The sequence below is a fragment of the Acanthopagrus latus genome, chromosome 10 (genome assembly GCF_904848185.1).
Source record: "Acanthopagrus latus isolate v.2019 chromosome 10, fAcaLat1.1, whole genome shotgun sequence".
Taxonomy (NCBI): Eukaryota; Metazoa; Chordata; class Actinopteri; order Spariformes; family Sparidae; genus Acanthopagrus; species Acanthopagrus latus.
The window spans coordinates 2377762-2401372 of NC_051048.1; the positions used below are offsets into that span (position 1 = coordinate 2377762).

At 40.0% G+C, this 23611-nt stretch overlaps 6 protein-coding genes and 1 long non-coding RNA gene across 18 annotated transcripts in view; 4 read left to right on the forward strand and 3 right to left on the reverse strand.

The window, feature by feature from the left end:
* LOC119026901 (Fc receptor-like protein 5) overlaps positions 1-1409 on the forward strand; it is a 28275-nt gene extending 26866 nt beyond the window's left edge. For both annotated transcript variants that reach the window (XM_037111568.1, XM_037111567.1), the window contains exon 6: positions 1061-1409. In XM_037111568.1, the coding sequence (XP_036967463.1) occupies positions 1061-1092 (32 nt within the window). In that variant the 3' untranslated portion in view covers positions 1093-1409. The remainder of the gene's footprint in view (positions 1-1060) is intronic.
* Positions 1-23611, reverse strand: part of LOC119027736 (butyrophilin subfamily 3 member A2-like) — a 316811-nt gene that overhangs the window by 98187 nt on the left and 195013 nt on the right. The gene's annotated exons all lie outside the window — the stretch shown is intronic.
* On the reverse strand, positions 2091-10042 carry LOC119026899 (sialoadhesin-like). 2 transcript variants are annotated; one of them, XM_037111564.1, is made up of 7 exons: positions 9998-10042; positions 8639-8828; positions 6910-7173; positions 6570-6818; positions 5657-5767; positions 4872-4943; positions 2091-3787 (listed from the first exon to the last, which is right to left on the reverse strand). In XM_037111564.1, the coding sequence occupies exons 2-7, from the start codon at positions 8667-8669 to the stop codon at positions 3735-3737; spliced, it is 780 nt and encodes a 259-aa protein (XP_036967459.1). In that variant the 5' UTR covers positions 8670-8828; positions 9998-10042; the 3' UTR covers positions 2091-3734. The 2 variants fall into 2 exon arrangements, with proteins under 2 accessions (XP_036967459.1, XP_036967458.1); XM_037111563.1 differs by having other exon boundaries at positions 2092-3787; positions 5657-5770; positions 9998-10038.
* On the forward strand, positions 6849-7271 carry LOC119026925. Its single transcript, XR_005077264.1, has 2 exons — positions 6849-6985; positions 7090-7271. It is a non-coding gene; the product is annotated as an uncharacterized LOC119026925 (long non-coding RNA).
* LOC119026904 (myelin-oligodendrocyte glycoprotein-like) lies at positions 9889-14474 on the forward strand. Its single transcript, XM_037111571.1, has 6 exons — positions 9889-10150; positions 11239-11616; positions 11697-11786; positions 12361-12470; positions 12569-12813; positions 12920-14474. The coding sequence occupies exons 1-5, from the start codon at positions 10084-10086 to the stop codon at positions 12608-12610; spliced, it is 687 nt and encodes a 228-aa protein (XP_036967466.1). The 5' UTR covers positions 9889-10083; the 3' UTR covers positions 12611-12813; positions 12920-14474.
* On the reverse strand, positions 15065-19263 carry LOC119026906. 8 transcript variants are annotated; one of them, XM_037111580.1, is made up of 5 exons: positions 19125-19263; positions 16836-16888; positions 16267-16626; positions 15443-16176; positions 15065-15315 (listed from the first exon to the last, which is right to left on the reverse strand). In XM_037111580.1, the coding sequence occupies exons 2-4, from the start codon at positions 16879-16881 to the stop codon at positions 15986-15988; spliced, it is 597 nt and encodes a 198-aa protein (XP_036967475.1). In that variant the 5' UTR covers positions 16882-16888; positions 19125-19263; the 3' UTR covers positions 15065-15315; positions 15443-15985. The 8 variants fall into 8 exon arrangements, with proteins under 8 accessions (XP_036967475.1, XP_036967480.1, XP_036967477.1 ...); XM_037111585.1 differs by lacking the exon at positions 16836-16888 and having other exon boundaries at positions 15443-15756; positions 16088-16173; positions 19125-19254; XM_037111582.1 differs by lacking the exon at positions 16836-16888 and having other exon boundaries at positions 15443-15756; positions 16076-16173; positions 19125-19254.
* Positions 20446-23451, forward strand: LOC119026897 (sialoadhesin-like). 3 transcript variants are annotated; one of them, XM_037111561.1, is made up of 7 exons: positions 20446-20714; positions 20814-20855; positions 21520-21582; positions 21703-21786; positions 21863-22111; positions 22451-22573; positions 22664-23451. In XM_037111561.1, exons 1-7 carry the CDS (start codon positions 20684-20686, stop codon positions 22741-22743), a joined length of 672 nt encoding a protein of 223 aa, XP_036967456.1. In that variant the 5' UTR covers positions 20446-20683; the 3' UTR covers positions 22744-23451. The 3 variants fall into 3 exon arrangements, with proteins under 3 accessions (XP_036967456.1, XP_036967453.1, XP_036967454.1); XM_037111558.1 differs by having other exon boundaries at positions 21520-21786; XM_037111559.1 differs by having other exon boundaries at positions 20454-20714; positions 21520-21786; positions 22454-22573.

Genomic DNA, 23611 nt, shown 5'->3' on the forward strand with positions numbered 1-23611 from the left:
GTATCTTGGATTACTGAAGAAAATAATCAAAAAATTTCTGAACATCCCACCGGATAATCTCCACAGATGAACTCCACTCTGTGATGTTTGAAGCTAAATTAAACATGTAGCTGTAAGAAGCTAATGTTAGGCTACAAACAGACGACATCACGGTCACATGACTGAAACGTCTCCACCACTAAGAGTCTTACTGCACAATTACTATCCAGGTTTTCTATAAAATGATCAGTGAACAAGTTGTAAAGTCAGAGTTAGAACAGTGTGGAACTAAAGTGGCCTGTAAAGACGGACTAGTGAGTAGATGAGTCTCGGTGAGGACGTTTAATGTCCCCGACAGCCTCTGTAGTCTCGTTCAGACACTCGTTAGCAACAGTTAGCCATTTATAATTAAACTGTGGGACGTTAGCGTGTAAATATGTTCATCCTGTGGTAACCGCACACCTATTTTCACACATTAACTGCTAACATGCTAATTGATTTCCAGGTTTTTATGTGGACATGTTCCCAACTTTGCGCTGTTTGAGCAGATTAACACCGCGACTCTTTAATTGTTTGTACACGTTAGTAACAAGAAGCTAAAAAAAACAGCTAAGGAACAGCGCAGATGCCACGTGGGGACTTTAGGGACAACACAAAGGAACGTATTGTGCTTTTCAAACAGCATGTGGCCCCGGATCAAGTAAGGGTGTCAACCAAACAATAGGCTAAGAGGTGCCAGTGTGAAATGGTGTGAGAAGTCAAGTGTTAGCTTCGAGCTGTCCAAACGCTAGCCCTGAAGCTAAGCTACTAGCATGCCTACACTAAATCAGCTTTTTCTTTTGCCATCAACTCAGAATGATTGCCCTAAAAAAAAATCTTTAGAGTGGGTTTTTTTTCAGTATTTAAAAACCATGTCATGACCTGGTTGTGGGCGACAAGTTGATGTCAAAGCCAGTTGTCATGACAACAGCTGCCATGACAGGAATCAGGAAGTGGAGACAATAGCAAGAGGGCAGCTGGTAGAGCTGACTGATGAACAACGACTCAAAACTTTGTCTGCTCTGGGTTTTTTTTCCTGCAGTTCAAGCTGAGGCCAAGAGGGGACGCTCCTGACCGTCTGGACTCACATTAAAGGAACAGGTCACCACAAATATCACAGAGACATTTCTGGACATTTTAACCCGTGTGAGGACATGATGGCTGGATTTCCTTTTTATGGGTGAACTTTTCCCTTTAAACAACCTTTTTAAATGCTGACCAATATAACTGTGAACAAGTAAATATATCTTTTTTACCTATTTATCCTGTTTATTAAATGTATGTCTATCATTTCTTATGTGTAATGCTGACATGAAACTGATGTGTTTTATGTGATATTTAGTTTCTCTGCACTCAAGCATTCTGAGAAAATATATAAATTTGACCTTCTGGTTGTGATGTTTTCATGAAGAGCACCTGTTTGTACGGACAGAAAGTTTGTGTCTCAGAGAAAAACGATCAGTTTGGCAGAATTATTATTCATTCATGATTTTACTCTGAAATCACGGAACATCAGCCCACATATAACAAGATTATAACAAGAGTCTGCAGCCAGGAACATGAATATATGGACCAGATGTGACAATTCATCCATACGTTATTGTGACATTTGTTCTGAATCCACAGACGTTTTGTGTTTTGTATCGTGGATTCTTTTAAACTCCTTTAAACTGCGATCAAAACCTTTAAATTAACCGAATATATGAGGTGACATTGTTGAATTCATCTGTATGTTGATGGTTTTCTTTGTTTCAGTATAAAAATCATAATTGATTAATAGTTAAGTAAACTGCAGTTTATAGTTGTGTCACTGTTTACAGACGTTAAATGTTTTATAAATCAACTTCTGTTGCATCTTTACAATAAATTGGTTAATAATGGTTTGTCATGTATTTCATAGTTTGTTAATGGTGAAGTTAATATTAACTGAAGTTTAATTTATAAATTTACAGTGTATTAATGACAGTAATGGTGTTTTATTATTGCCATATAAATGCAATACTGAAGTTTTACCAGCAGATGTCACTCTGTGTACAGTTTCAAAGACCCTGAATCAGCGAACAAAGAAGAAAAACCATTGTTGAGTCATAACAGAGCAGGGAGGAGACAAGGCAGGGTGATTTTATTTCATATATCACATACGTCTTCTCAAAAACATTTGGTTTGGTCACCACAGTCACAGCTGGAGAAGTTTTGACGTCTTGCTAAAAACGTCCTGAAATAGTCGTCAAAAACACAGACGTGTCCCGACATCCAGCACAAATATGACCATAAAAATGTCCCAATGTCTCTCCAAAATACTTAGTTTTGTCGCCCCAACACAGCTAAATGTGTCCTGACTTTGTCACCACAAATACAGATAAAAAATGTCCCAAATGTTCCAGATCAACTGGATACCACTGAGGGGAACACGTCTTTATTATTCACTCTGCTGGTTGATTTGCTGACGCTTACTCGAGGCATTTATGAGCCTCCTTTATCTGGGATGATGTCATGGGTGAATTAACCGAGTTACTGAGGTGCCACTGTGCCGGAAACATATTTTAGATAATATTTAGGTCATAGGTGTGACTCAGTGTTTAGGTAGGGAGGAGTTCACTATGTCCGACTTCCAACAGCAAGGAATGAAGAAATACCTGTTTGCTGTCTCTTAATGGGACACATTACACACACAAATACTTTCCAATGTGACGCTGATGTCAATCAATGATAATCAATACTCATTCATGAGAGACTGACTTTTAAGTGACTCATCAGAGATCAATCCTGAGATAAAGCTGCACCCTCCACTCTGTCTAAATGGATCAAAGTGCAACAGCCACAAAGAATTCACACCATGCTTGACTTTAGCTTCACGAACCAAATACGTCCTGATCTAATCCAGGACTGTGTTCATGTTGCAGAGTTTTATGCAGTTTTATAGTGACGCACCTGAGATAACTGGCTGATTGTTTCTAAACGAGTGTTTCAAATATGGATACAGAAACCAGAACAGTGTCGGCCTGGTTGTGAAACCCCTGAGCACGGTGCAGACAGGTGGGAGGTTCCTCTGTCTGGTTTCACAGAGCGTCTTCACCTTGATACAGACAAAACTGAGGTCGATGTCGCGGTTGAGTGTTGAATTAGTTTATGTACGAACACAGATCTGTCGACAGAGAGGATCCTGGTCATACAGATTATCTTCTCAACAGAAACACTCTCGTCGACATCGCCTCTTAGCTCGTCATCATTTAATGAGTCTGACACCGATGTAAGCAACATTGAGCATCGCGTTACAGTGATATAAGTTGTAACATGATGCTTATATAAATAACCAGCTGACCACCAGCGTGATCTGTGGTGATGTCTGACTGGAGCTTGTCAAGACTTCAGTCAGTATACTGACAACAGCTGATGTAGATATTCGGTTGGTTTTAAGTCGAGATGTTGAGCGAACCAAAATTCTCCAAGACGTCTTGAGCTGACGTCTTTTTGATACGTCTGCTAAACCTCATAATGTCGTTGATATTTGGGTGTCAAGTGACCAAGATTCAACGTCCCTCCAGCGTTTGGTGTTGACGGCAAACGACATCAGGGTTTGACATGAGCTCAGTTTTACTTTCAAACTAAATTCTAACGTCCGTCCAACATCTTTCAGCTGGGTGACTCTTGGTCAACAGTTAACAGTCTCTTCTGTTTCCTTCAAAAAACACATGGAACATTTCTGCTGTTTTCTGTCAGGTGGAGTCCAGCTTCAGTGTCGAGTAGAAGGTGGATGCAGCCTCCAAATCTGTGGAGGAAGGAAACATGCAAACCATTAGAAGGTTTCTACAGAAAACACAGCCTGTGTCTCCTTTATAAGTCTTGTATTATTTGTCTGCACACAATCTGTATTATGTTTGTTGTTTTTGTTTATTATCACATTTTTGCACCTCTTCTGTTTTTTTGTTTTTTTTAATTTGTGCTCTCGACATCATTACAAATGATTTTTCGAGATTTAAATAAAGGTTGAATGAGGTGTGTGGTTTCCCCTTGAGTTGCAGAGTTTACAGTGTAGCTGTATTCTGCTGTTGGTTTGTTGTATAGTCATAATATTTAGACGTATTCTGCTCTGTATCTATGTGGCTTTTATCTCATTCGTGTCTACAAATCATTAGAGGTAAAAATAGAAACTCGGCCAGTTTCACAGCTGTAAAACTGTAAAGGTATGGCTTCAGTGCAGGCTGAAGTTCAGGGGGCGGTGCTTTGGCATCACGCCAACTGTTTGTTTACAGGTAACCTTGGTGACGGACCAACAGGAGCTGGGTACGTGAGCGGGACTTCCCTCTCCAGGCAGACAATAACAAACGCACATGGCTCTCACAGCAGACTGTGCAGTGGAGGGAATGACAAATTTGAGCTATATCTGACGAGGTGTCAGGACACTTCTAGCCGTTTTTGATGTGGTAAAAACATTTGTTTTTAAAGGAGACGTCAGGAGATTTACAGATGTATTTGTGCTGAAAAACTAAATGTTTTTGAGGAGACATTCAGACATTTTGAGACGTATTTGTGGTGACAAATTACGGTGTTTTTTACAAGATTTGAAGACGTTTACAGCTGAGTTTGTGTTGAGAAAACTTTTGGACATAATTCCAGTCGTGTTTGCAGCGACCAGTACAGGTAAATTAATCCAAACATGATCTTTTCTTAAACCTAACTAAGTGGTTTTTTTTTTGTTTCTAAACCCTAACAGGACCTAGAAGCACATAATTTTCACAGTGTACCACTTTAAAATCAATGAAAATCAACAGAAGAAATGTAAAGTTTCAACATGCATAACATTTATTCTGGTGATTGGGTTGAACAATCTACTCGGGTGAGCTTCTGTTTACCTCCAAACCTTCGTGGCTGCACTTCCTGTGTGACGATGACATCAGTGTACGGCACATCCGGGTCAGCTTTACCTGCAACACAACGCTCCTCAATGTTACACATCAGCTGCATCTCAACATGTAAATCCAGATGATTTATGTGAATCATGAGACTTTTTACTGTCTTTGTTTTTACATTCAGCAAAGTCCTGCAACCTGATATATAATGTGCATTTTTTTAAACAATCCATGCGCAAAAATCTCCTGGACTTGTTTTTATCTTTAGCGATTTATCACTTGCAATGCTGTACTGAATTCTCTCCTCAGACAGCTTAACAACCATTCACACCTGGGCTCACCTGGCACTAGAAAACCACATGAGTGCCCTAACAACTCTGAAACTCAGAGCTCACAGGTGTCCTTAGCGACTCTGTAAGGAAACTCCCACACAGAGTTTAAAAGCCTGCGACTCCCCTCTTGGACGAGATGTGAAAGATCTTCAACAAACTGAAACAAGTTGCCTACGATACAGCACATAGATTTACAATGACCCGACTGACTGAGAACCTTCACCAACACCTCCATCAACTTGTTATGAGCTCAAAATCAGACATTCGTGACTTCTTCTGTCTGCTTCTCATGGCCTTCGTCAGCAGAGTAAATCTGGTCAGTTGTCTCAGAGGCAGCCCGGCGGAGTGAGTTCAGAGCTTCTTTAAACTTTCACACTGTACTGCACGATTGGACGGAAGTTACACTGAAACAGCAGGTTGTAAAATGCCACTAAAGTGACGTGAAAACAGGCTGACCTTTGTGGCTTCTCCAGAGGCAGAGCAGCACCACGGAGACCAGCGAGAGGCATATGACCACCACAGGAAGCAGAATGTATGCGAGGGGGAAGTCAGGCGGATCAGGACGCTCTGCTTCAAGACAGAAACACCACAGGTTGGCCTGGATGCAAACAAAACAACAACGTCTTCTACTTTCGGGGAGGTTTTGAAAACCACACCTCCCACACAGTGATTGATGTCAACATCTGCGTTCAGTCGACCTTCAGCACTATTGTTCAAAATGCCGAAGTGTTCCTTTAAAGTAGAGCATGCTCTTTTTTTGTGTGTTGAACAAAATTCAGTGGTCATGCCGTCTTAATCTGCCCTCGATCTTTCTCTTTGTTTTGACTTCACAGACTTAACAGGAACAGGGCATTTTGATGTCCTTAGGTTTAAAGCAGTCACCACAGTAAACAGATTTGATCAAAGCGATGACATAGAAAAAAATGTCCTAAAAAATTAAATCATTTTGAGGGAGCACGAGCCAGACGGTGGTTACACCAGAACTAGCTAACAAGCAAAAAAAAAAAAAAAAAAAAGTTTATGGGGGTTTCTTGAAAGTGTTTTTAAACCCACGTACGAGATGGTTGTTACAAAGAACTATCCGGCAAAGCTTCAACAGAAACTGTTTGGAAAGATGAAAAAGGGATGAAAGATTTGAAAAAGGGACAATGCGGGACAGCATTACAAGGTCATTTGTCATTTGAATAAACTGTTTTATTTATGACGGAAAAAGTTAATTTTTCTTGTCGTTCAGTGAGAGATTTAAAAGTTAATGGCGTCCTTCTCGGCTGAGCTGTAACGTTAGCAAGTTGAAGTAGCATAGTTAGCCAACTTCTGATGCAAAAAGAAACTACTGCTGATGAACTAGCTCGATTATAAGATGTCTCACCTCTGACAGTCAGCCGGCTCTCTATCGATGCTCCAGCTCCAGAGATGTTACACCTGTAGAGTCCTTCATCAGATCTGGAGACGCTGTGGATCGTCATGTTTCCTGTCGAGCTGCTCCCGATCAGAAGTCCATCTTTATAGAAATCAGCAGTGAGATTACAGGAAACAGTTTTCTTCGATCTGCAGCTCAGAGTGACGTCATCTCCCTCCATCACAGGAAGAACAGGACCCTCCAGGATCACATCACCACCTGAGGGACAGATCATCATTATATTATGTCATGCAACAGCTACAGAGAATAAAGACTTTTGTGTGCAGCAGTTTGTCTTGTTTAAACCTACCAGTCACAGTGATGCTGACACTGTTGCTGCACTCTCCTGCTGCAGACTCACACCAGTACACTCCAGAGTCTGATGGGTAGATGTCATCAAAGTAGCAGTAAGATTTATTTATTCCATGCTGGTGAGATCGACAGTCCCCGTTAACACTTTTTGTTGTGTTCCTCTTAATCGTCCACTCAGATGAGTTTCCCTGCGGCTCACAGATCAGAGAGACGGACTCGTACTGGAAGAACTGGGATCTGTTGGGAACGACTCTGAGAGCGGCTGCAAGACACAAACAGATGGAGGGAAAGTGAGATTGTCATGATGAATCCGCCTCACTCAACAACATCTAAAATAAAACATCTGACCTTTTACACTTATCACCTTCAATTTTTTTATGTTGCTTTCTTGTTTCACTCCGGATGTTATTTTCAGCAATATAAAAAAAAAAAATACAACAGCATTATACCACAAAAAAAACTCACAGTCAGTGTTGTGGGCGGCGTGAAGCTTTGAGGTAATTTTATTGAGTTTATATAGTTTATATTACATAACTCAAGACAAGAAATGAGTCCTCTCTGCCCGTCCATGAGCCAGAGTTAATACATGTGCAGCTGCAGGGTGCAACGGTACAAACAGAAGCTGATGTCAAAGACCAAACTTTTGAAACAGCAGCTGCTGTCAGTGTGAAGCCACAATGAGAGACACCAACATGCGTGGAGATAAAGCTGCATCTCACAGATCGTGTCTGTGAACACAGATGATTTTCTGACTGACAGGAAAGAGATGGTCTTTGTGGTGATGTTCTGTCGCAGTTTGTTTTTTTTTAAATACATTCGTCACAGTCAAAAGTCGATGTAGATGTCAGTAAAAGTCATTTATTTGTCAGCTCTGAGGTAATTATTCAGACAGAATAGCTCTCAGTGGTTGATGGATGAAGTAGAGTTGAATTAGTAGATCATTTCTGGTGATTATGGGCTCCAGACACATCGGAAATATGTTATATTGTCACATAAAACAAAACTAAAAGTTTGAGCGTTCAGAGAGTAAATGAAAGTGTCACTGGTTCTCAGCATCGAATCATAACCAGTCAAAAGGTTTCTAGGGGATCAGTGCATGGAAATCTTCAATTCTTTACTGAAACTGAACCCGTTGTGTCCAAAGTACGATCCGGCAGAGTCGAAGTGACCATCGGAAGATCGACACATCGAGTTCGAGTCAGCGGTCGTCCCATAAAACATAACACTGTGTTGCTGCGTCTCTGAATTCTCAGGAGGGAGACGAGGACAAACGCTCGAGGCGGACGAAGAAAAGGAATTTCACAGTTGATGACTGGAAGTCTGACTTTAATCTCAGAGCTACATCAGAACATTTGGGCCCCACTTTTTTGTCTTTCTTTGCACTACTTGAACACACAGTTGTACCATCAGACTGATTTATCACTTATGTTTCTATGTCGTGTTGTGTTGAGTACAGTCCAGAATTTTTACAGTTCATAAAACTTTGCCATATTTGTTCAATTTGTATTTTGTTTTCCTTGTTTCTGGCTGTTCATCTATTTCAGTGTGAGTAGTTTTCTGCCTGATCTCTCGACATCTGCAGAAAGTTTTCCCGCCTCTTAAAGGAAAATTCTCCTAAACAACTGAATTGAGAACCCTCATCAACATCTTCCTACTTTGTTTGAAAGTAAAAAAAAAAAGCACAAAATATAATCCCAGATGTTTGACTTTTAATCTTAAAAACTCACCGATGACGGTGCAGAGCGTCGTTATCTCCATGCTGCTCGGCGGCTGACTGACTGCCTGGCTGCCTGGTTCACACCCTTTGATAAAAGTTTGTGACGGAGGCCACGGCTTCCTGCTTCAATCTGTTTTTCTTTTTTTAACGCCTTTAATGTCAAGTATGTGACCCTGGCCACCCGTTTCCTTCCTGACAACCTGAATTTTACATTTTTTAGTTGTAGAACATTTTAAAAACTGGGACAGAAAACTGCTCATTGTTGTAGAAAACTTAATGGACACAAGTTCTTTGAGGTGAAGTTGATTCTTGAATGTTGCGTCACTACTCCTTTAAACTTTAGCCTGCGGACTCACGACTGCTGAGATAACTAGATGATGAAATGAGATGCTAATTGAAACTGTGTTGGTGCATCAGTAATGACACAACAGATCATTCAGTGTATTCTAACAAAGAGCATCTTAATGATGACTGGTGGGGACTTCACCAGGAGTCACCAGAGGGATTGTGGGTACTCTCATTTTGGTGGACAAGAAACAAAACAGTCACTGGAGAGTGAAGATCCATCACAATCAATGTTTATAATTATATTTAAACCATGACTCATACACAAGTCAGTCAGCTATTAATAACAATGACTGCTTTTAAGTGATCATGTGATATAGAAGTGGGAAGTCATTAGGAAAAAAATAGGTCAAAGGTAATCTCCATCAGCAGAAACCCTTCATTTTTACTTTTTAATACATATTACTGCATTTTAAATGGTAGAAAAACATGACTGATCTCAAAATACGACACTTTCCCTCTGAACATTCTGCGGCACTTTGAATGTTAAATAATTGATTTAAAAATATATATATTGAAACACTGATGTCCCAAGAAGCAGCAATTGTTCATGTAACTGTATTCAACTGTTGTTGAATTATAAAATATGTCACAAAAAGTTATTTTAGAATTGAAAATGTGGCCGTAAAGCGATGAAAATAAAGCCTATGAGTTCAATAAATACACTGAGATGAAGCTTTTATATAGAAAACATGATGTTCATTCATATATAAATACTGCAGTGTCACAGTTAAAGTATAATCCAGATCAGACTATAAAGTTCTAGATATGGAAAAAAAAAATCACGTGAAGTTTACGTCATGCGTAATTACGTCATTTACGTAATGCAGTCATATCTGTTACCATGGAGCATTGTTTACTTCATGAAAGAAAAGTGTTACAGTTCCTGTTTAAGACCCGCCCTCTGCCTCTGGTTGGCTCTGCTCGTTCAGTGACTAATGACGTAAATCAATCAGAAACAAGACGGACGTCACTGACGCTCCTGGATAAATACGGATATCAGGCTGTGTCCAACATGACTCACTCGACTCTCCGGTACCGGTCTGAACATCGTCCCACGCCAGTTTTCGCCTGGCTCTCCAGTTTTTTGTGGTTCACTTCGAGGACTTCATGTGTCTTACTGTCTTCGCTCTCACTCTACACTTGACTCTGACGGTTGTTTGGACTTCTGCTGAAGGTAAACTCGTGTTATGCTACTGTTAGCTTAAGTTAGCTCGTCAGTCATTCATTCATTCATCTGTTGCTGTTATCTTACGTCAGTCACTCAAGTCCTGACATGTCCGTCTAATGTAACACAGTTTATTAACAGTGTGATATTCAACTGAACATTAACGTGTTTGTGTTAAAGTGTTTTAACTGTTAAAGCCGTTAAAACCGTTAGTAACGTAACTCAACGGTCGTAACGTGACATCACGCTTCCGTTACCTGCCCTGGTTACCGGATAGTTTGAGGTTTTCTAATGTTATTTTGTATTATTAAGTATATTTTGCCTTTTAGAGTTCTGTTACATGTAAAATAACTAATATCCTGTTACAGAAAACAAAGTCTTGTTTATGATATTTATACATCTTTGACAATACATCTGTGTCACTGGTGGCTTAAGCTTGAATGGGAAATGTAGATTTAATGAGGTAACTAACTTTTTTTGTAACATATTCCATTTAATACATTTAGTCGGTGTCATATGTGTGAATTTGCTGTGTAATTCCTCGGATATTGGAAGGGATGTAATGTAACTAAGTACTTTTACTTAAGTGCAGTTTTGAGGTACTTGACTTGATTGTGATATTTCTGTTACTTTATAATTCCACTCTAACACATTTTGGAGGTAAATATTGTACTTTTTTTGATTAGTTACTAGTTACTAATAAGATTTTGGTAAAAGTCAATGTTACTCATACAAAAGTAATGTAATATACAGACATGATTCATTCGTTGCTGACTCACATCCTTTTCCTGCCTACACAGCTTTTTAATCTATCTCCAGGATGAGTGTCTGAACCGTATTCAAACATCTTTCGACTGAAATCGCTGATTTGCTATCAGTCCAGTCCATCTGTCTGCTGGTTTGAATGACTCAACATAGCTCAAGTCAACGCAATTTGTTGATTCAGAATGTTTGCGAAACGCCAACGACATCCTGATAAGCGGGACAGTTACCTCAGAATTGTGCAGAACTTCAGTAAATGTACTTTGTTGAAGTCCATCACTGAAAAAAGATCATACCGGAAATAAAAAGGTTTATATTTTGGCTCTGTTTTCCAGGTCAGCCTCGTGTGATTGGGTCTCCTCGGCCAATAGTCGCTGCTCTTGGCAATGATGTCATCCTGCCATGTCACATAGAGCCTTTGTTTAACGTGGAGGGGCTGACGGTGGAGTGGTCGAAACCCGACCTCAAGCCGGACCCCTCTGATCCGCTGAGCCGAGTCGAGTATGTGCACCTTTACAGGGACCGACGAGAAGACCTGGACATGAAGATCCAGGCGTACGAGATGCGGACGGAGCTGTTCATAGACAAACTGAAGTATGGAGACGTATCTCTGAAGATCATGAATGTGACCCTGGAGGACAGAGGCAGATACAGATGTTACATCCCCAAGTTAAAGAGCGACTTTAAGGAATCAGTTGTTGAGCTCTTTGTTGGTGAGTAGTAACTTTGAGGACCATTCATTTTTTATTCACGACTGATGTGTTCTAAATCATTCCAAATCTTATATTTTCAGAACAAAAGTCTGTTCAAACGACGACGGAGACACAGATGTTTGCCAGAGATGTCTTGACTCCAGAACCAAAGAACGGGACAACTGTTATAGGTGAGAAGACTCTGTGAGGAGGAGAGCAAAAGTTTTTAAAATCAAGGATTTCAACACAGTGCTGGGCAATATATCAATAATAAATCATTATCATCTTGTTGCTTGCTCTCCTGGTTTTAAATTGTAGTCTGATATCATCAGGTGAGGAATTCAGTGATCTGTTTGGGATAATCTGATCAAAGAACCAATAACTAGAAAATAACAAGGGGCCCAGATGATCCCTGAGGGACACCGCAGAAGATCAGAATTCACCAATTAAAACAGAGAAACTGTGCAACCATTTTAATGCTGAACCCGTAATGGCAACCTGTTGTTTGAGAAGGTTGATTGAAATTGAGTGGTCCACTGTATCAAAAGCCAATCTGAGATCGATTACAGTGACTGTTCCTCTTGTTCTAATACCTCACCCAGATTATTATATCCACGTTACTGAATGATAATCAGAAGTCTCAGTGGGTTAATATTTTGTGAAAGCACCAGTAGTCATCCTCACAGTATTGTCAGTATATTGATATCGAGGTATCTGATCAAAAATAATGTGATTTTTGATTTTGTTGCCTTTTTTTTACATCAGGTGGTCGGTCCCATGTGGCTATAGTGGCAGCTGTGGTTTTCTTGGGCTTTCTAATCTTGGTTGGTGGAGTCACTGGATATTTACACAGACACGGGTGTCAAAAACCAAAGGTAAGTCAGAAGGATACGAAACGAAACATATGGTTGTTTCTTGTTGTGTAAATCACGTCAGAGTTGGCTGACTCATCTTCTGTTACTTGTCCTTACAGCTTCTGCAGAATGACGACCAAAGCAAACTATCTCCAGTCTAGGTGCCTTGCTCGAGGGTTGATGTTGGTGGAGAGGAAAATGCCGTACTTCCCTCTTTTGGATCTTTCTCTTCAGTTCAGCGACTCAAACCATCAGTATCATGATCCCCAGTTACTTCACTTGTTTAAGAGAATGCTGCGTCACTTTTGGGATTTTTATTGTGAAGCTCCAAAAAATGTTCTGTGGACTTTCCATCAGGATGGAGGTGAGAAGACACTGACTGAATTTTAATTTTTCAGGGAATTTTTTTTAATTTGAGATTCTCCCATAGAAACAACAACTTATGTATTCTGCTTTGTGTTTCCTTACAGCTCACCTAAAGATTTTGGATGTGGCTTTAACAACGAATCTCATCCTCTTGGAAAAACTTTTAAAGCTAGATGGATTTTCTTTGTCAACACATTTGGTTCAGACTTTGGGAAGTCCAGTCTGCAGAAGAGCTGTGTTAGAACTGTAGATCCTCATCGCAGCTCTCCACACATGATCAGCGACAGGCTCACTTTCGGATCTAGATGATACTTTAATACTTTAAAGGGTTTTTTTGAGACTTTGATCAGAGTTTGCAGCTCATCAGCTATTTTCAGCGCTTGCAGCGAGCGAACACAGGCAGCTGCTACAACTTGGACCCACGATTGACGACAGAAAGTTTGTTTTCAAACTTTCATCATCATCGACCCGTAACTGTGAGTGACCTATATTGTGAATTGAAATACATACTTTATTTAGTTACATCAGGGATCCTCAGTGACATAAACCTCCACTGCATTTTGTGTTATGAGAAGCTCATTGTAGCATCTGTAAGTTAAAACTTAACCGTGCCTAACATCCGTGTTTACCTCAGGAACAAATATAGATATATTCCTGATAAAGAAACTTGTTGTTGCAAAGTATTAACAGCCAATATCTTGTTTTGTAGCTAACTGGGCCAAGTGACAACAGTAACGTTAGCATGCCAATGTGACTTTTAGATTTAATTTAACAAAAATCAGACAAAATACCTCAAATTACAAAACATTACGCCAGTAAGATTTTACTTACGGAGTAAATAACATCAGGTAGCTTTGCATGAAACTTATTAGTGAACACCTGCACTGTAATTCAGACAGAAAACAGTTTTACCTACAGTACAGTATTTACACAAGATATATAAAGATGTATTGTGTGCCTGTAAAACTATTTTTTTTTATAAGATATGCCAGCTGCAGCGACTTCCTGTTTTATAGTCGATTTGGTTGGACAACATGCCAACAGCTCATATTTTATAACGTTTTAACCTATATCATTCGACTACGTTTGTATAAACAGCCGTTATTCTAGCATAATCAAATTACTACTTGCGTAGTACTTCATCTGAGACATGAGCAGTGTATTTCTTCATGTATTCAGATAAGAAACAAAGTAATAGCTTTTTTTTAAATATATTTATTGAAGATGAGGTTCAGAATATGAGGTATTTCTTTTTTGTCTTTTTGTATTTCAAGGTCCAGTGTTACATGAATTAAAGAGGAAATGTGGCAGGTAATTAATTCCACACCTGTTTTGATTATCACAGTTAATAGTGTTAAAACGAGGTGGTTTAGAAGACAGGAGTGACTGCGAGGTTTTTTGGGAGGGGTAGTCTGTTGAGATGACTACTGATCGGTGGTCTGGCCTCCTTTTTATGGTCTTACAATGACTAAGTATGTGCTGACATTAACAGGGTGTGTACTCTCCACTCCTTTAACAACTGTTTAAAAGTACCTTTGAGCAGGGCACCTGTTCTTACTGGAGTTATATTTCCTTGTATTGATCCATTTATTTAAAAAAATGTACTTGCACTAAAAAAAATGTAAAAGATTTGTGTTCTTTGTGATTTGTTTTTGTTTTTTTATGAGCAATGAAATGACTGTGACTGTGAGTGAAATAAATCACATTTTGAAAGACTACGCTGTGTTGGCTTTGTTGTGTCTGAACTCATCTGGATCATAAATAACTTGAGTCTGTGTGTGTTATCTGTGCTGTTATAAAACATCATAGTCAGACATCATCTTGATAAAATCAGCCCAACAGATGACTCATGATGAGCAGCAGTCATCAGGGCTGCTTCTCTCTCAGCTGTTGATTTTGGAAAATCAACTGCAGGCCTACAAACAATACATGTCATGTTTTATAAGAGTCTTTATTAGAGTCCAAGATATTGTCAGCTGTCATTAAGGTGAAGAAACTAACAGCAACACACTCTTTATGTTTCCTGGACGTGTTATGACTTATTTTTTATGTAACTTCTTATTTTTTGTTGAAAGCCTGACAGCTGTTTGAGACTTTAACTTGTGGAAATCAAAATCCACTTAATAGAATAACTTTAAAGTGCAGATCACCCTCTGCTGACCTGTATGTTGAAATTATGTCCTTTGAAGTCCAGAATATAGAGGCTAAAGTCAGAGAGCAGCACCGAGGTGAGAAGAAGGAGGACATGGTTTATAAAAATATAACATTTTATTATTTAAATAAACACAAAAGATAAAATATACACTATAAATGTTGTGTATACATCATAGTCATGCTTTTCAGGATTATTTCAACAAAGTGACAAAGAGCAGATTTCAGATCAGTCCAATAAAAGACAGAGTTTGATGAGACGTCCTGTCAGAATAATGAACAACATGAAGGTGAAGAACAATGTTTCCTCCGTCAGCTCCATCATTGTTGTGTCCTCTGACTCTGGACACTGAAGAATGTAAAGGCAGGATGTGTTTTAACCATCAGTAACTTTCACATGGATTGTTTGTAATGTGTGTTCACAGCATCACAGTTGTTGCTATAGTTACCTGCTGGCCCTGACATAGTGTAATTACCTTACAAGTCTTTTCTTTGTCCATGGCGTCACACAAAGTGCTGACAACCGGACTTGTTTCTGCTCCTTGAAGACGCTCCGCCTTTCATCCAAGAGCCTTCTTCAGTTCAGACTAACTGGAGGGGAGTTGCAGGGTTGACCAGGACCTGGATGACTGAGAACCTTCATCCCCATCCATCCTGCTGAGCTGGAACTTTTCCCAAATCCTCCACTGGACTCATCAGGTAAAAAACAACCAACACAACTCTCCATCCAACTCAGTCCACCTGTCTAGTGCAATAACCTGATCTGTGATGTTGTGGTGGAGACAGGTCTCTGTGGAGACACAATTGTCCCAGATTAACGTAGTTTAACCAGCCTGAGCCCCATTTCTCCATTTCCTTTCTGGACTGTTAGCCTGGAGCAGCCTTAAAATAGAGCTTGATTAGCATGAGTCCCATCCTGGAACTCTCTCCTCTCCTCCCTGGTTCCCTGATTGTCTCAAAGTCTGTTGCTCTGTTTAGATCTGTCCATCGTATAAAACTGTTTCATTAAGTTTTGTTGATCAAACTATTCCCTCAGATCCTCCACCACAGTCTGAGCCGAGTTGTTGCTTATCAGACTGACTGTGAAAAATTAAAAAGTAACAAATTACCAACACACTGACCACTATTATCAGTCCCAGAACACAATAGAGGCCGATCATTCCCCGACTTGCTGTTTTGGGTCTCTCGGGTTTGGGCTGATCCCTCGCTGCTGTAAAGAGACCAGACAACAGAACAGATAAAAAAGCTGCTGAATCAACCTGTTAATAAAGTTCTACTGACTTCTACTCAACCAACTTACCAGAGACGCTGAGCCAACAATCACTGGAGTTCAAGATGTTATTCCTCCACACTTTACAGCGACACCGTCCTGAGTCCTCAGTCCTGAGTCTGGACACATGAAGTCTGAGTCGTCCGTCTCTGAGGACGTCTTTGTCCCACTGGACTCGTCCTACAAACTGTTGATCCCGAGACTCTGGGACCTCAACACCTCCACGTATTTCAAACAAGACTGAGACTTTGTGATCATTTATCATCTCACAGAAGATATAAAGTGAGTCTGTGGGAGTGTCAGCTGTGGTTGTGAACGTCCATTCCAGTGTGATGTTGTGGTTCTCCTCTGCCTGATAGGACGTCTGTGTCACATTCACTACAAATGTTCCTGTTGAGGAGACAGAGAGGGAAAGTGAGGAGCAGACACACTGACAGCTTTAACATGGCAGCCTTTAAACTCCATCTCCATGTTTCTGTGGACAGTTTAGTGACGTCTCAGAGCTGCAGAGGCTCATCAACATCAGCTGTTTGCTCACATGTGGCCACTTTAACTGCTTCATTGAATCACAGAGTCAGAAAGTGAAGCTGTAAACTGACCACAGACACAGTTGAGGCTGATGAGCAGCAGGATCCTGCAGATCATCTTCTCCCTGTGAGAGGAGACAGAGGTGAAGAGTCATGTGATCACAGTTCAGTCCTCACATGTAGCACAGCCAACATCTACAGTCTGTCTTTAGTCTTCTAAACACTCCTCTGTCTTCATCATCCTCATCATCACACACAGGGACTTCCTGACTGGACACAGTCTGGATGCTAATGCTAATGCTAAGCTGCTGTGTTGTTCTTCTGACACAAGATGGCGCCAGTGGTCAAAATGTGAAGATGATGAGTTCAGTTCAACAGCTTTGGCAGTGACTCAGTAAAAACACGAGCAGTTTTTTGATTCAACAGGTGAGTGTGTGTTCACTGGCTGTAATTCCCTTGTTGTACAGTATGAGGACAGGTAGGAGTTGGTGAGCAGTCATCACAGAGCAGGTGAGAAGCACCTTTGACCTGAAGAAGTATCATGCCATGAGGTCATTTGTTTGTTTTCACTGATCTTACAAGTTAATATGAGTACGTGTGGATCCCTGTCTACATTGACTGGACCTGATGGTGTACAAATAAAAACACTTGAGTGACTCAGGAGATTTGTGATCTAGGATTATTTAATTGATACATAAAGGCAACGTGTAAACTAGGTCCTCGTGGCTTGTAGGTTTTTTGTTTGGTTCAGTTATTCTACAAAATGTTTCTGGTATAAAGTCCATCACACAGCTGACTGATCACAGTCACACCTGGTTCAAAAGTGATAGAAAAAGAGACTTCTTGTTGTCAGGCTGCAACATTGACGCATTAGATGATGAAAGTTGTTTAAAATAAAATGAATCTTATGGACGGGAAACGAAGCATCATTGTTATTACTGACAAACTCAAACATTTCGGTCTCTGAACTCCTCGTTGCTGAAAGCTGCACGAGTGTTCAAACCACACACACAAAGAGTGACTGCAGACACAATCACCGACTCATTTCATTACACACAACTGACCAGAATCCTGGTCTGTAACTTGCTCAGATAGTTCTGGTAACAGTACTTATGCATGTCTAACTCCACCTCTGCAGAATCTAACTGACCATAAACATGAAATTGAAGATCATCACGTAACAAGAAAAAACTTAAAGCGAATTATAGAAACTGTCACTTTCTTTGCCTTTGCTGCAAATAAAAGAATAATTGATGGCTGTTACTAAGTAGATTTATTCAACTACTGTACTTATGTACAATTTTGAGGTACTTTACTACTTAATACGTCTGCTTCACTGCATTTTGCTGGCAAATATTGCCCTTTTTACTCTGTTCAATAAAAAAATGGCTCAGGTAGCCTTTGGATTTGTGATAATAACCCTCCTCAGTGTGGGACAGCTGACCTGCAGCACTCTCCGCTGGTTGTTCACACATTTCATCCAACAATGAACAGTTCACTGAGATCTTAAGTACGTTTAGGGTCAGTGTGAGTTTACTTTCACTGTCAGTTGTAACAAAAGGATACTGTGAATGAACCCTGTGGCAGATATACTGTCACTAACATGTAGATGTGAATAATACAGATATTAGCAGTGATATTTTGTCCCATAAAAATATCCTGCCTTTATCATGAATGGTTGATGTTAACTAGTTATAAACGGGGAAACATACTTTACACAGACTGCAGGACTCTTTTAAGGTGGAATACTTTCTTAAATAACAACAAAACTGTACACGTAAATGCACTTTGTTACATTACATCCCTTCCAATACCTGCGGAATTACACAGTAGATTCACACATATGACACTGACTAAATGTATTAAATGGAATATGTTACAAAAAAAGTTAATTACCTCATTAAATCTACATTTCCCATTGAAGCTTAAGCCACCAGTGACACAGATGTATTGTCAGAGATGTATAAATATCATAAACAAGACTTTGTTTTCTGTAACAGGATATTAGTTATTTTACATGTAACAGAACTCTAAAAGGCAAAATATACTTAATAATACAAAATAACATTAGAAAACCTCAAACTATCCGGTAACCAGGGCAGGTAACGGAAGCGTGATGTCACGTTACGACCGTTGAGTTACGTTACTAACGGTTTAACGGCTTTAACAGTTAAAACACTTTAACACAAACACGTTAATGTTCAGTTGAATATCACACTGTTAATAAACTGTGTTACATTAGACGGACATGTCAGGACTTGAGTGACTGACGTAAGATAACAGCAACAGATGAATGAATGAATGAATGAATGAATGAATGACGAGCTAACTTAAGCTAACAGTAGCATAACACGAGTTTACCTTCAGCAGAAGTCCAAACAACCGTCAGAGTCAAGTGTAGAGTGAGAGCGAAGACAGTAAGACACATGAAGTCCTCGAAGTGAACCACAAAAAACTGGAGAGCCAGACGAAAACTGGCGTGGGACGATGTTCAGACCGGTACCGGAGAGTCGAGTGAGTCATGTTGGACACAGCCTGATATCCGTATTTATCCAGGAGCGTCAGTGACGTCCGTCTTGTTTCTGATTGGCTTACGTCATTAGTCACTGAACGAGCAGAGCCAACCAGAGGCAGAGGGCGGGTCTTAAACAGGAACTGTAACAGGAGAATGAACATCATAAAATAAGATAAGATAAGATAAGGAATTTGTTAATCCCGAAGGAAATTGCTGTGCCAGGGTTGAAGTACAAGGAAATGTTTTCTATATAAAAGCTTCATCTCAGTGTATTTATTGAACTCACTTTACGGCCACATTTTCAATTCTAAATAACTTTTTGTGACATATTTCATAATTCAACAACAGGTTATATGAACAATTACTGCTTCTTGGGACATCAGTGTTTCAATATACATATATTTTTAAATCAGTTATTTAACATTCAAAGCGCCGCAGAATGTTCAGAAAGAAAGTGTCATATTCTAACTGTAACTGAGAAAGTTTTGACCCCCGTCACATCAAAATAAACCATAAACTACTGCTCAATATCTAAAGTAAAGTAACAATGCGCTTGCGTCAGTTACCTGTATAATGCATAATTTTTAATAGTAAACTCAAGAGACGACTGTAACTCAGTGGTGGTCAGCTGGTTGACTAGTGATGGGAAGGTCGCTGGTTCAACTCCTGGCTCCCCTGGGGTGGAACTGTGCTACATGTGGTATTGTAGTATTCTTGAGCAAGATACTGAATCCCAAAATTGCTCCTGATGTGCAGTTGGCACCCTGTGTCTGTCTTGTTCTGTCTGTCTTGTGATATACACGCCTAAAAAGTGCCTAATATTTCTAAACTGAAATAATATCAGCATTATAATTATCATGACTATGATGATTTTTCATAATGATATTTTTGGTGCCCCCTCAGCACTTGGTGCCCTACACACAGTGCGTGACACGCGTGATGGGAGCTGTGGCGCTGGGTGAGAACCAACAGTGAGGATCCAGGTCGGTCGCTGCGTCTGAGCCTGTTCAGGTCTGTGTTTTATTCTGTTTTTCCTTTATGTTGCAGCTGCTCGGCTTGTTGGAGGAGACAGAAGCTACGATGTCGTCATGGAGACCGAAGAGGACAAACCCAGATACAGATATTGAACATTATAATGTTTATGTTTGTCTGTTTTTTTATTGGTGAATATTTCCATTTCATGCCCATTAAAGAAAGAAAAGTTTGGTGAATAAATGGAAATATAAGGTGTTAGAATGAAGATAACTTATTGTTAAGTATGATTCTCTTCTTGGAAATCAAGTAGGATGACCCAGAAACAGCGGTCTGAGTTTCACATCTCTCAAGGTGAATGTGTTTGCATCTAGAGAGAGGAAGTGGTGTGCAGAGGTGGTAAGTCAGTCACTTTCCATCCAGCAGTGAGAAGATGAAGTCCGCTGTGTTGCTCTTCAGCCTCTGTGAGTATAACTTTGTCTTTTTTTTATTCGTGCTTTGTCTTCTAACTGGCAGGATATCATCGATCATGTCTTCCTTCTCTCTCTGCTGTGTGTTTTTAGGTGTGTTTCTAAAGTTTGTCTCATCTGACACCAAAGACGAAGGTAATGAACTCTTTATCTCTGGATTTATTCACAAAACTTGATGCATGTTGCCCACATAAAGAGAAGCAATACATTAAGAACACTGAAGTTAGTTATTGATCTGGTTACCGTTAGCTAATGTTATGCTAATTGGATGCTAACAATATATATCATAGAATAGTCAACAAAACAACTACAAATAGACACAAAAAGACATTCAGCAACTACAAAGATCATTGTAAACTACTACCAAGACATAAAATGACTTCAGAGAGATTCAAAACATCTACAAAGTCACTTCTTACATCTACGAAAAGACATAAAACGTCCAGAGAGAAACATAAAATAACCATGAAGGGGAGTCGCAGGCTTTTAAACCCTGTGTGGGAGTGTTCTTACTGAATCTGAGGTGGGCTCAGGGGTGAAGGGTTGTTAAGCTGTCTGCGGTAGAACTCGGTACAGGATTGTATGTGGGTGATAAGTAATGTCATAAGTCACCTCCTCCGTTCAAAGATGGCCGCTTCAAAAGGATGTAAAACCCTGCAGCTCTGCAGATCTTTGTGTCTGACAGCCAGCAGGTGGCTCACTCACTGACGTTGTCTCTCTCTGTGCAACAAATACCAATTTATATCCTACATAACTACTTTAAAATCTCACTTTCCCTCCATCTGTTTGTGTCTTGCAGCCGCTCTCAGAGTCGTTCCCAACAGATCCCAGTTCTTCCAGTACGAGTCCGTCTCTCTGATCTGTGAGCTGCAGGGAAACTCCTCCACTGGGTGGAGAATTAAGAGGAACACATCCAAATACATAAACAAAGATTGTTTTAACTTCTGTGATGAAATAAAGAAATCCTCCTGCTACTTTGAAGACGTCTACCCATCAGACACTGGAGTGTACTGGTGTGAGTCTGCAGCAGGAGAGAGCAGCAACAGTGTCAGCATCTCTGTGACTGGTAGGTTAACATCATTCTTAGTCAGCACATTACACAGCTGACATTAATAATAATCATGTAAACGATGGTCTGTCAGGTGGTGATGTGATCCTGGAGGGTCCTGTTCTTCCTGTGATGGAGGGAGATGACGTCACTCTGAGCTGCAGATCGAAGAAAACTGTTTCCTGTAATCTCACTGCTGATTTCTATAAAGATGGACTTCTGATCGGGAGCAGCTCGACAGGAAACATGACGATCCACAGCGTCTCCAGATCTGATGAAGGACTCTACAGGTGTAACATCTCTGGAGCTGGAGCATCACCAGCCAGCCGGCTGACTGTCAGAGGTGAGATTATGATTTGTTGCTGAAATTAATTTTAAAGCGACTACAGAGACACACAACAACCACAAAAACAGTTTAAATGACTACAAAGAGACAAAAAGACTATAAAGAGACAAAACAACTACAAAGAGACAAAATAAGACCACAAAGAGACAAAATAAGACCACAAAGAGACAACAAAAGCCCACAAAAAGATAAAATTGCGCAAAAGAGACAGAAAATGACTACAGGGACATAAAATAGCTTCAAAAGACACTAAATAATTACAGACACACACACACACAAATCTACAGAGATGATTGTTTTTAACTTATGATGAAATCAAACTCTCCTCCTCATCAGCAGCTGACGCTCCTGCAGCTCAGGTGATGTCCGTCTTCAGGCTCATATGGCACGTCGTCGTGGCGACTCCATACCTGCTGTCCACCATCTTGTTGATACTCATATACAGAGACAACAGAAGAGGTGAGAACCAACAGTGAGGATCCAGGTCGGTCGCTGCGTCTGAGCCTGTTCAGGTCTGTGTTTCACTTCTGTTTTTCCTTTTTGTTGCAGCTGCTCGGCTTGTTGGAGGAGACAGAAGCTACGATGTCGTCATGGAGACTGAAGACGACAAACCCAGATACAGATATTAAATATATTGTACTGTAGTGATTCATCATAGGCTAACTTACTGTGCTTTATATTACAGCTGCAATATGTAGGAATTACCCTCAAATGTGGCTGCTGTTAGCAAGTTAGCTCAGTTAGCCGTGCAGTTAGTTGCGACACACCTCAGATTATCAGTAGCTACAATAAAACGGGTGAGAATGGGTAATGTCTTCATTCTGAGTGATTTCAATAACTTTTTATTGCATTTACATTACGGCATTATTGATATAAACAACATGACACAACAGAGAGAAGAAAGCAGCAGCTCATCAACGCTAAATCGATTATCTACCTGTTGAACTGGCTGAACTTCACAGGTGAAAAGTTCCTTTTAAATCTGCATTAAAATCATTTCAGTTCACTTCAGTCGTGTCGTAGCTGCAGTCAGCCATCGGGCGGCGCCACATTTTGGGGTTTTCTACGGAGGCCCTCTAGTGACATTGGTGAAAGAAATATTATTAATTAATAATGCGTGGCCACGCGTTATTAAGTAATAATATTTCACCAGACATGTTCCGTAGAAGACTGAATGTTCACGACTACAAGCTTTTGTTGTTTTAAGTTTCTGTATGATCTGATTATTTCTTTTTTTGTGTAGTACAATAATGATCTTTTTCTTTCTTTATTTATTACACTGACTGTATGAACGCAATGTATTTATAACTAATGATAAATCGTTGACTTGTGTCAGAGTCGTGTGTTGAGAGTTTGTTAATATTCTGTCTTGTGCACCATTTCATACAAATCTTATGGGCCAAAAATCTCCCCCCACAATTTCACTTCTGATATCACTGTGACAGTGAAGTATAGTATAAACTCCACCAGGTGGCTGGAAAGTGTTTAGAAATTATG

Bases quoted from the DNA above. Each gene is read 5' to 3' on its own strand.
- LOC119026904 (XM_037111571.1), top strand. From the start codon at position 10,084: ATGTGTCTTACTGTCTTCGCTCTCACTCTACACTTGACTCTGACGGTT. The intron at 10,151-11,238 runs GTAAACTCGTGT...TCTGTTTTCCAG, and splicing joins TGTTTGGACTTCTGCTGAAG to GTCAGCCTCGTGTGATTGGG. The intron at 11,617-11,696 runs GTGAGTAGTAAC...TTATATTTTCAG, and splicing joins AGTTGTTGAGCTCTTTGTTG to AACAAAAGTCTGTTCAAACG.
- LOC119026897 (XM_037111558.1), top strand. From the start codon at position 20,684: ATGAAGTCCGCTGTGTTGCTCTTCAGCCTCT. The intron at 21,787-21,862 runs GTAGGTTAACAT...ATGGTCTGTCAG, and splicing joins TGTCAGCATCTCTGTGACTG to GTGGTGATGTGATCCTGGAG. The intron at 22,574-22,663 runs GTGAGAACCAAC...TTTTTGTTGCAG, and splicing joins ATACAGAGACAACAGAAGAG to CTGCTCGGCTTGTTGGAGGA.
- LOC119026899 (XM_037111563.1), bottom strand. From the start codon at position 8,669: ATGGAGATAACGACGCTCTGCACCGTCATCG. The intron at 6,819-6,909 runs GTAGGTTTAAAC...TCTGTCCCTCAG, and splicing joins TGTCAGCATCACTGTGACTG to GTGGTGATGTGATCCTGGAG. The intron at 4,944-5,656 runs GTCAGCCTGTTT...GTTGTGTTGCAG, and splicing joins CCTCTGGAGAAGCCACAAAG to GTAAAGCTGACCCGGATGTG.
- LOC119026906 (XM_037111577.1), bottom strand. From the start codon at position 19,191: ATGTGTCTTACTGTCTTCGCTCTCACTCTACACTTGACTCTGACGGTT. The intron at 16,627-19,124 runs GTAAACTCGTGT...TCTCCTCAACAG, and splicing joins TGTTTGGACTTCTGCTGAAG to GAACATTTGTAGTGAATGTG. The intron at 16,177-16,266 runs GTAAGTTGGTTG...GTCTCTTTACAG, and splicing joins TTGTTGGCTCAGCGTCTCTG to CAGCGAGGGATCAGCCCAAA.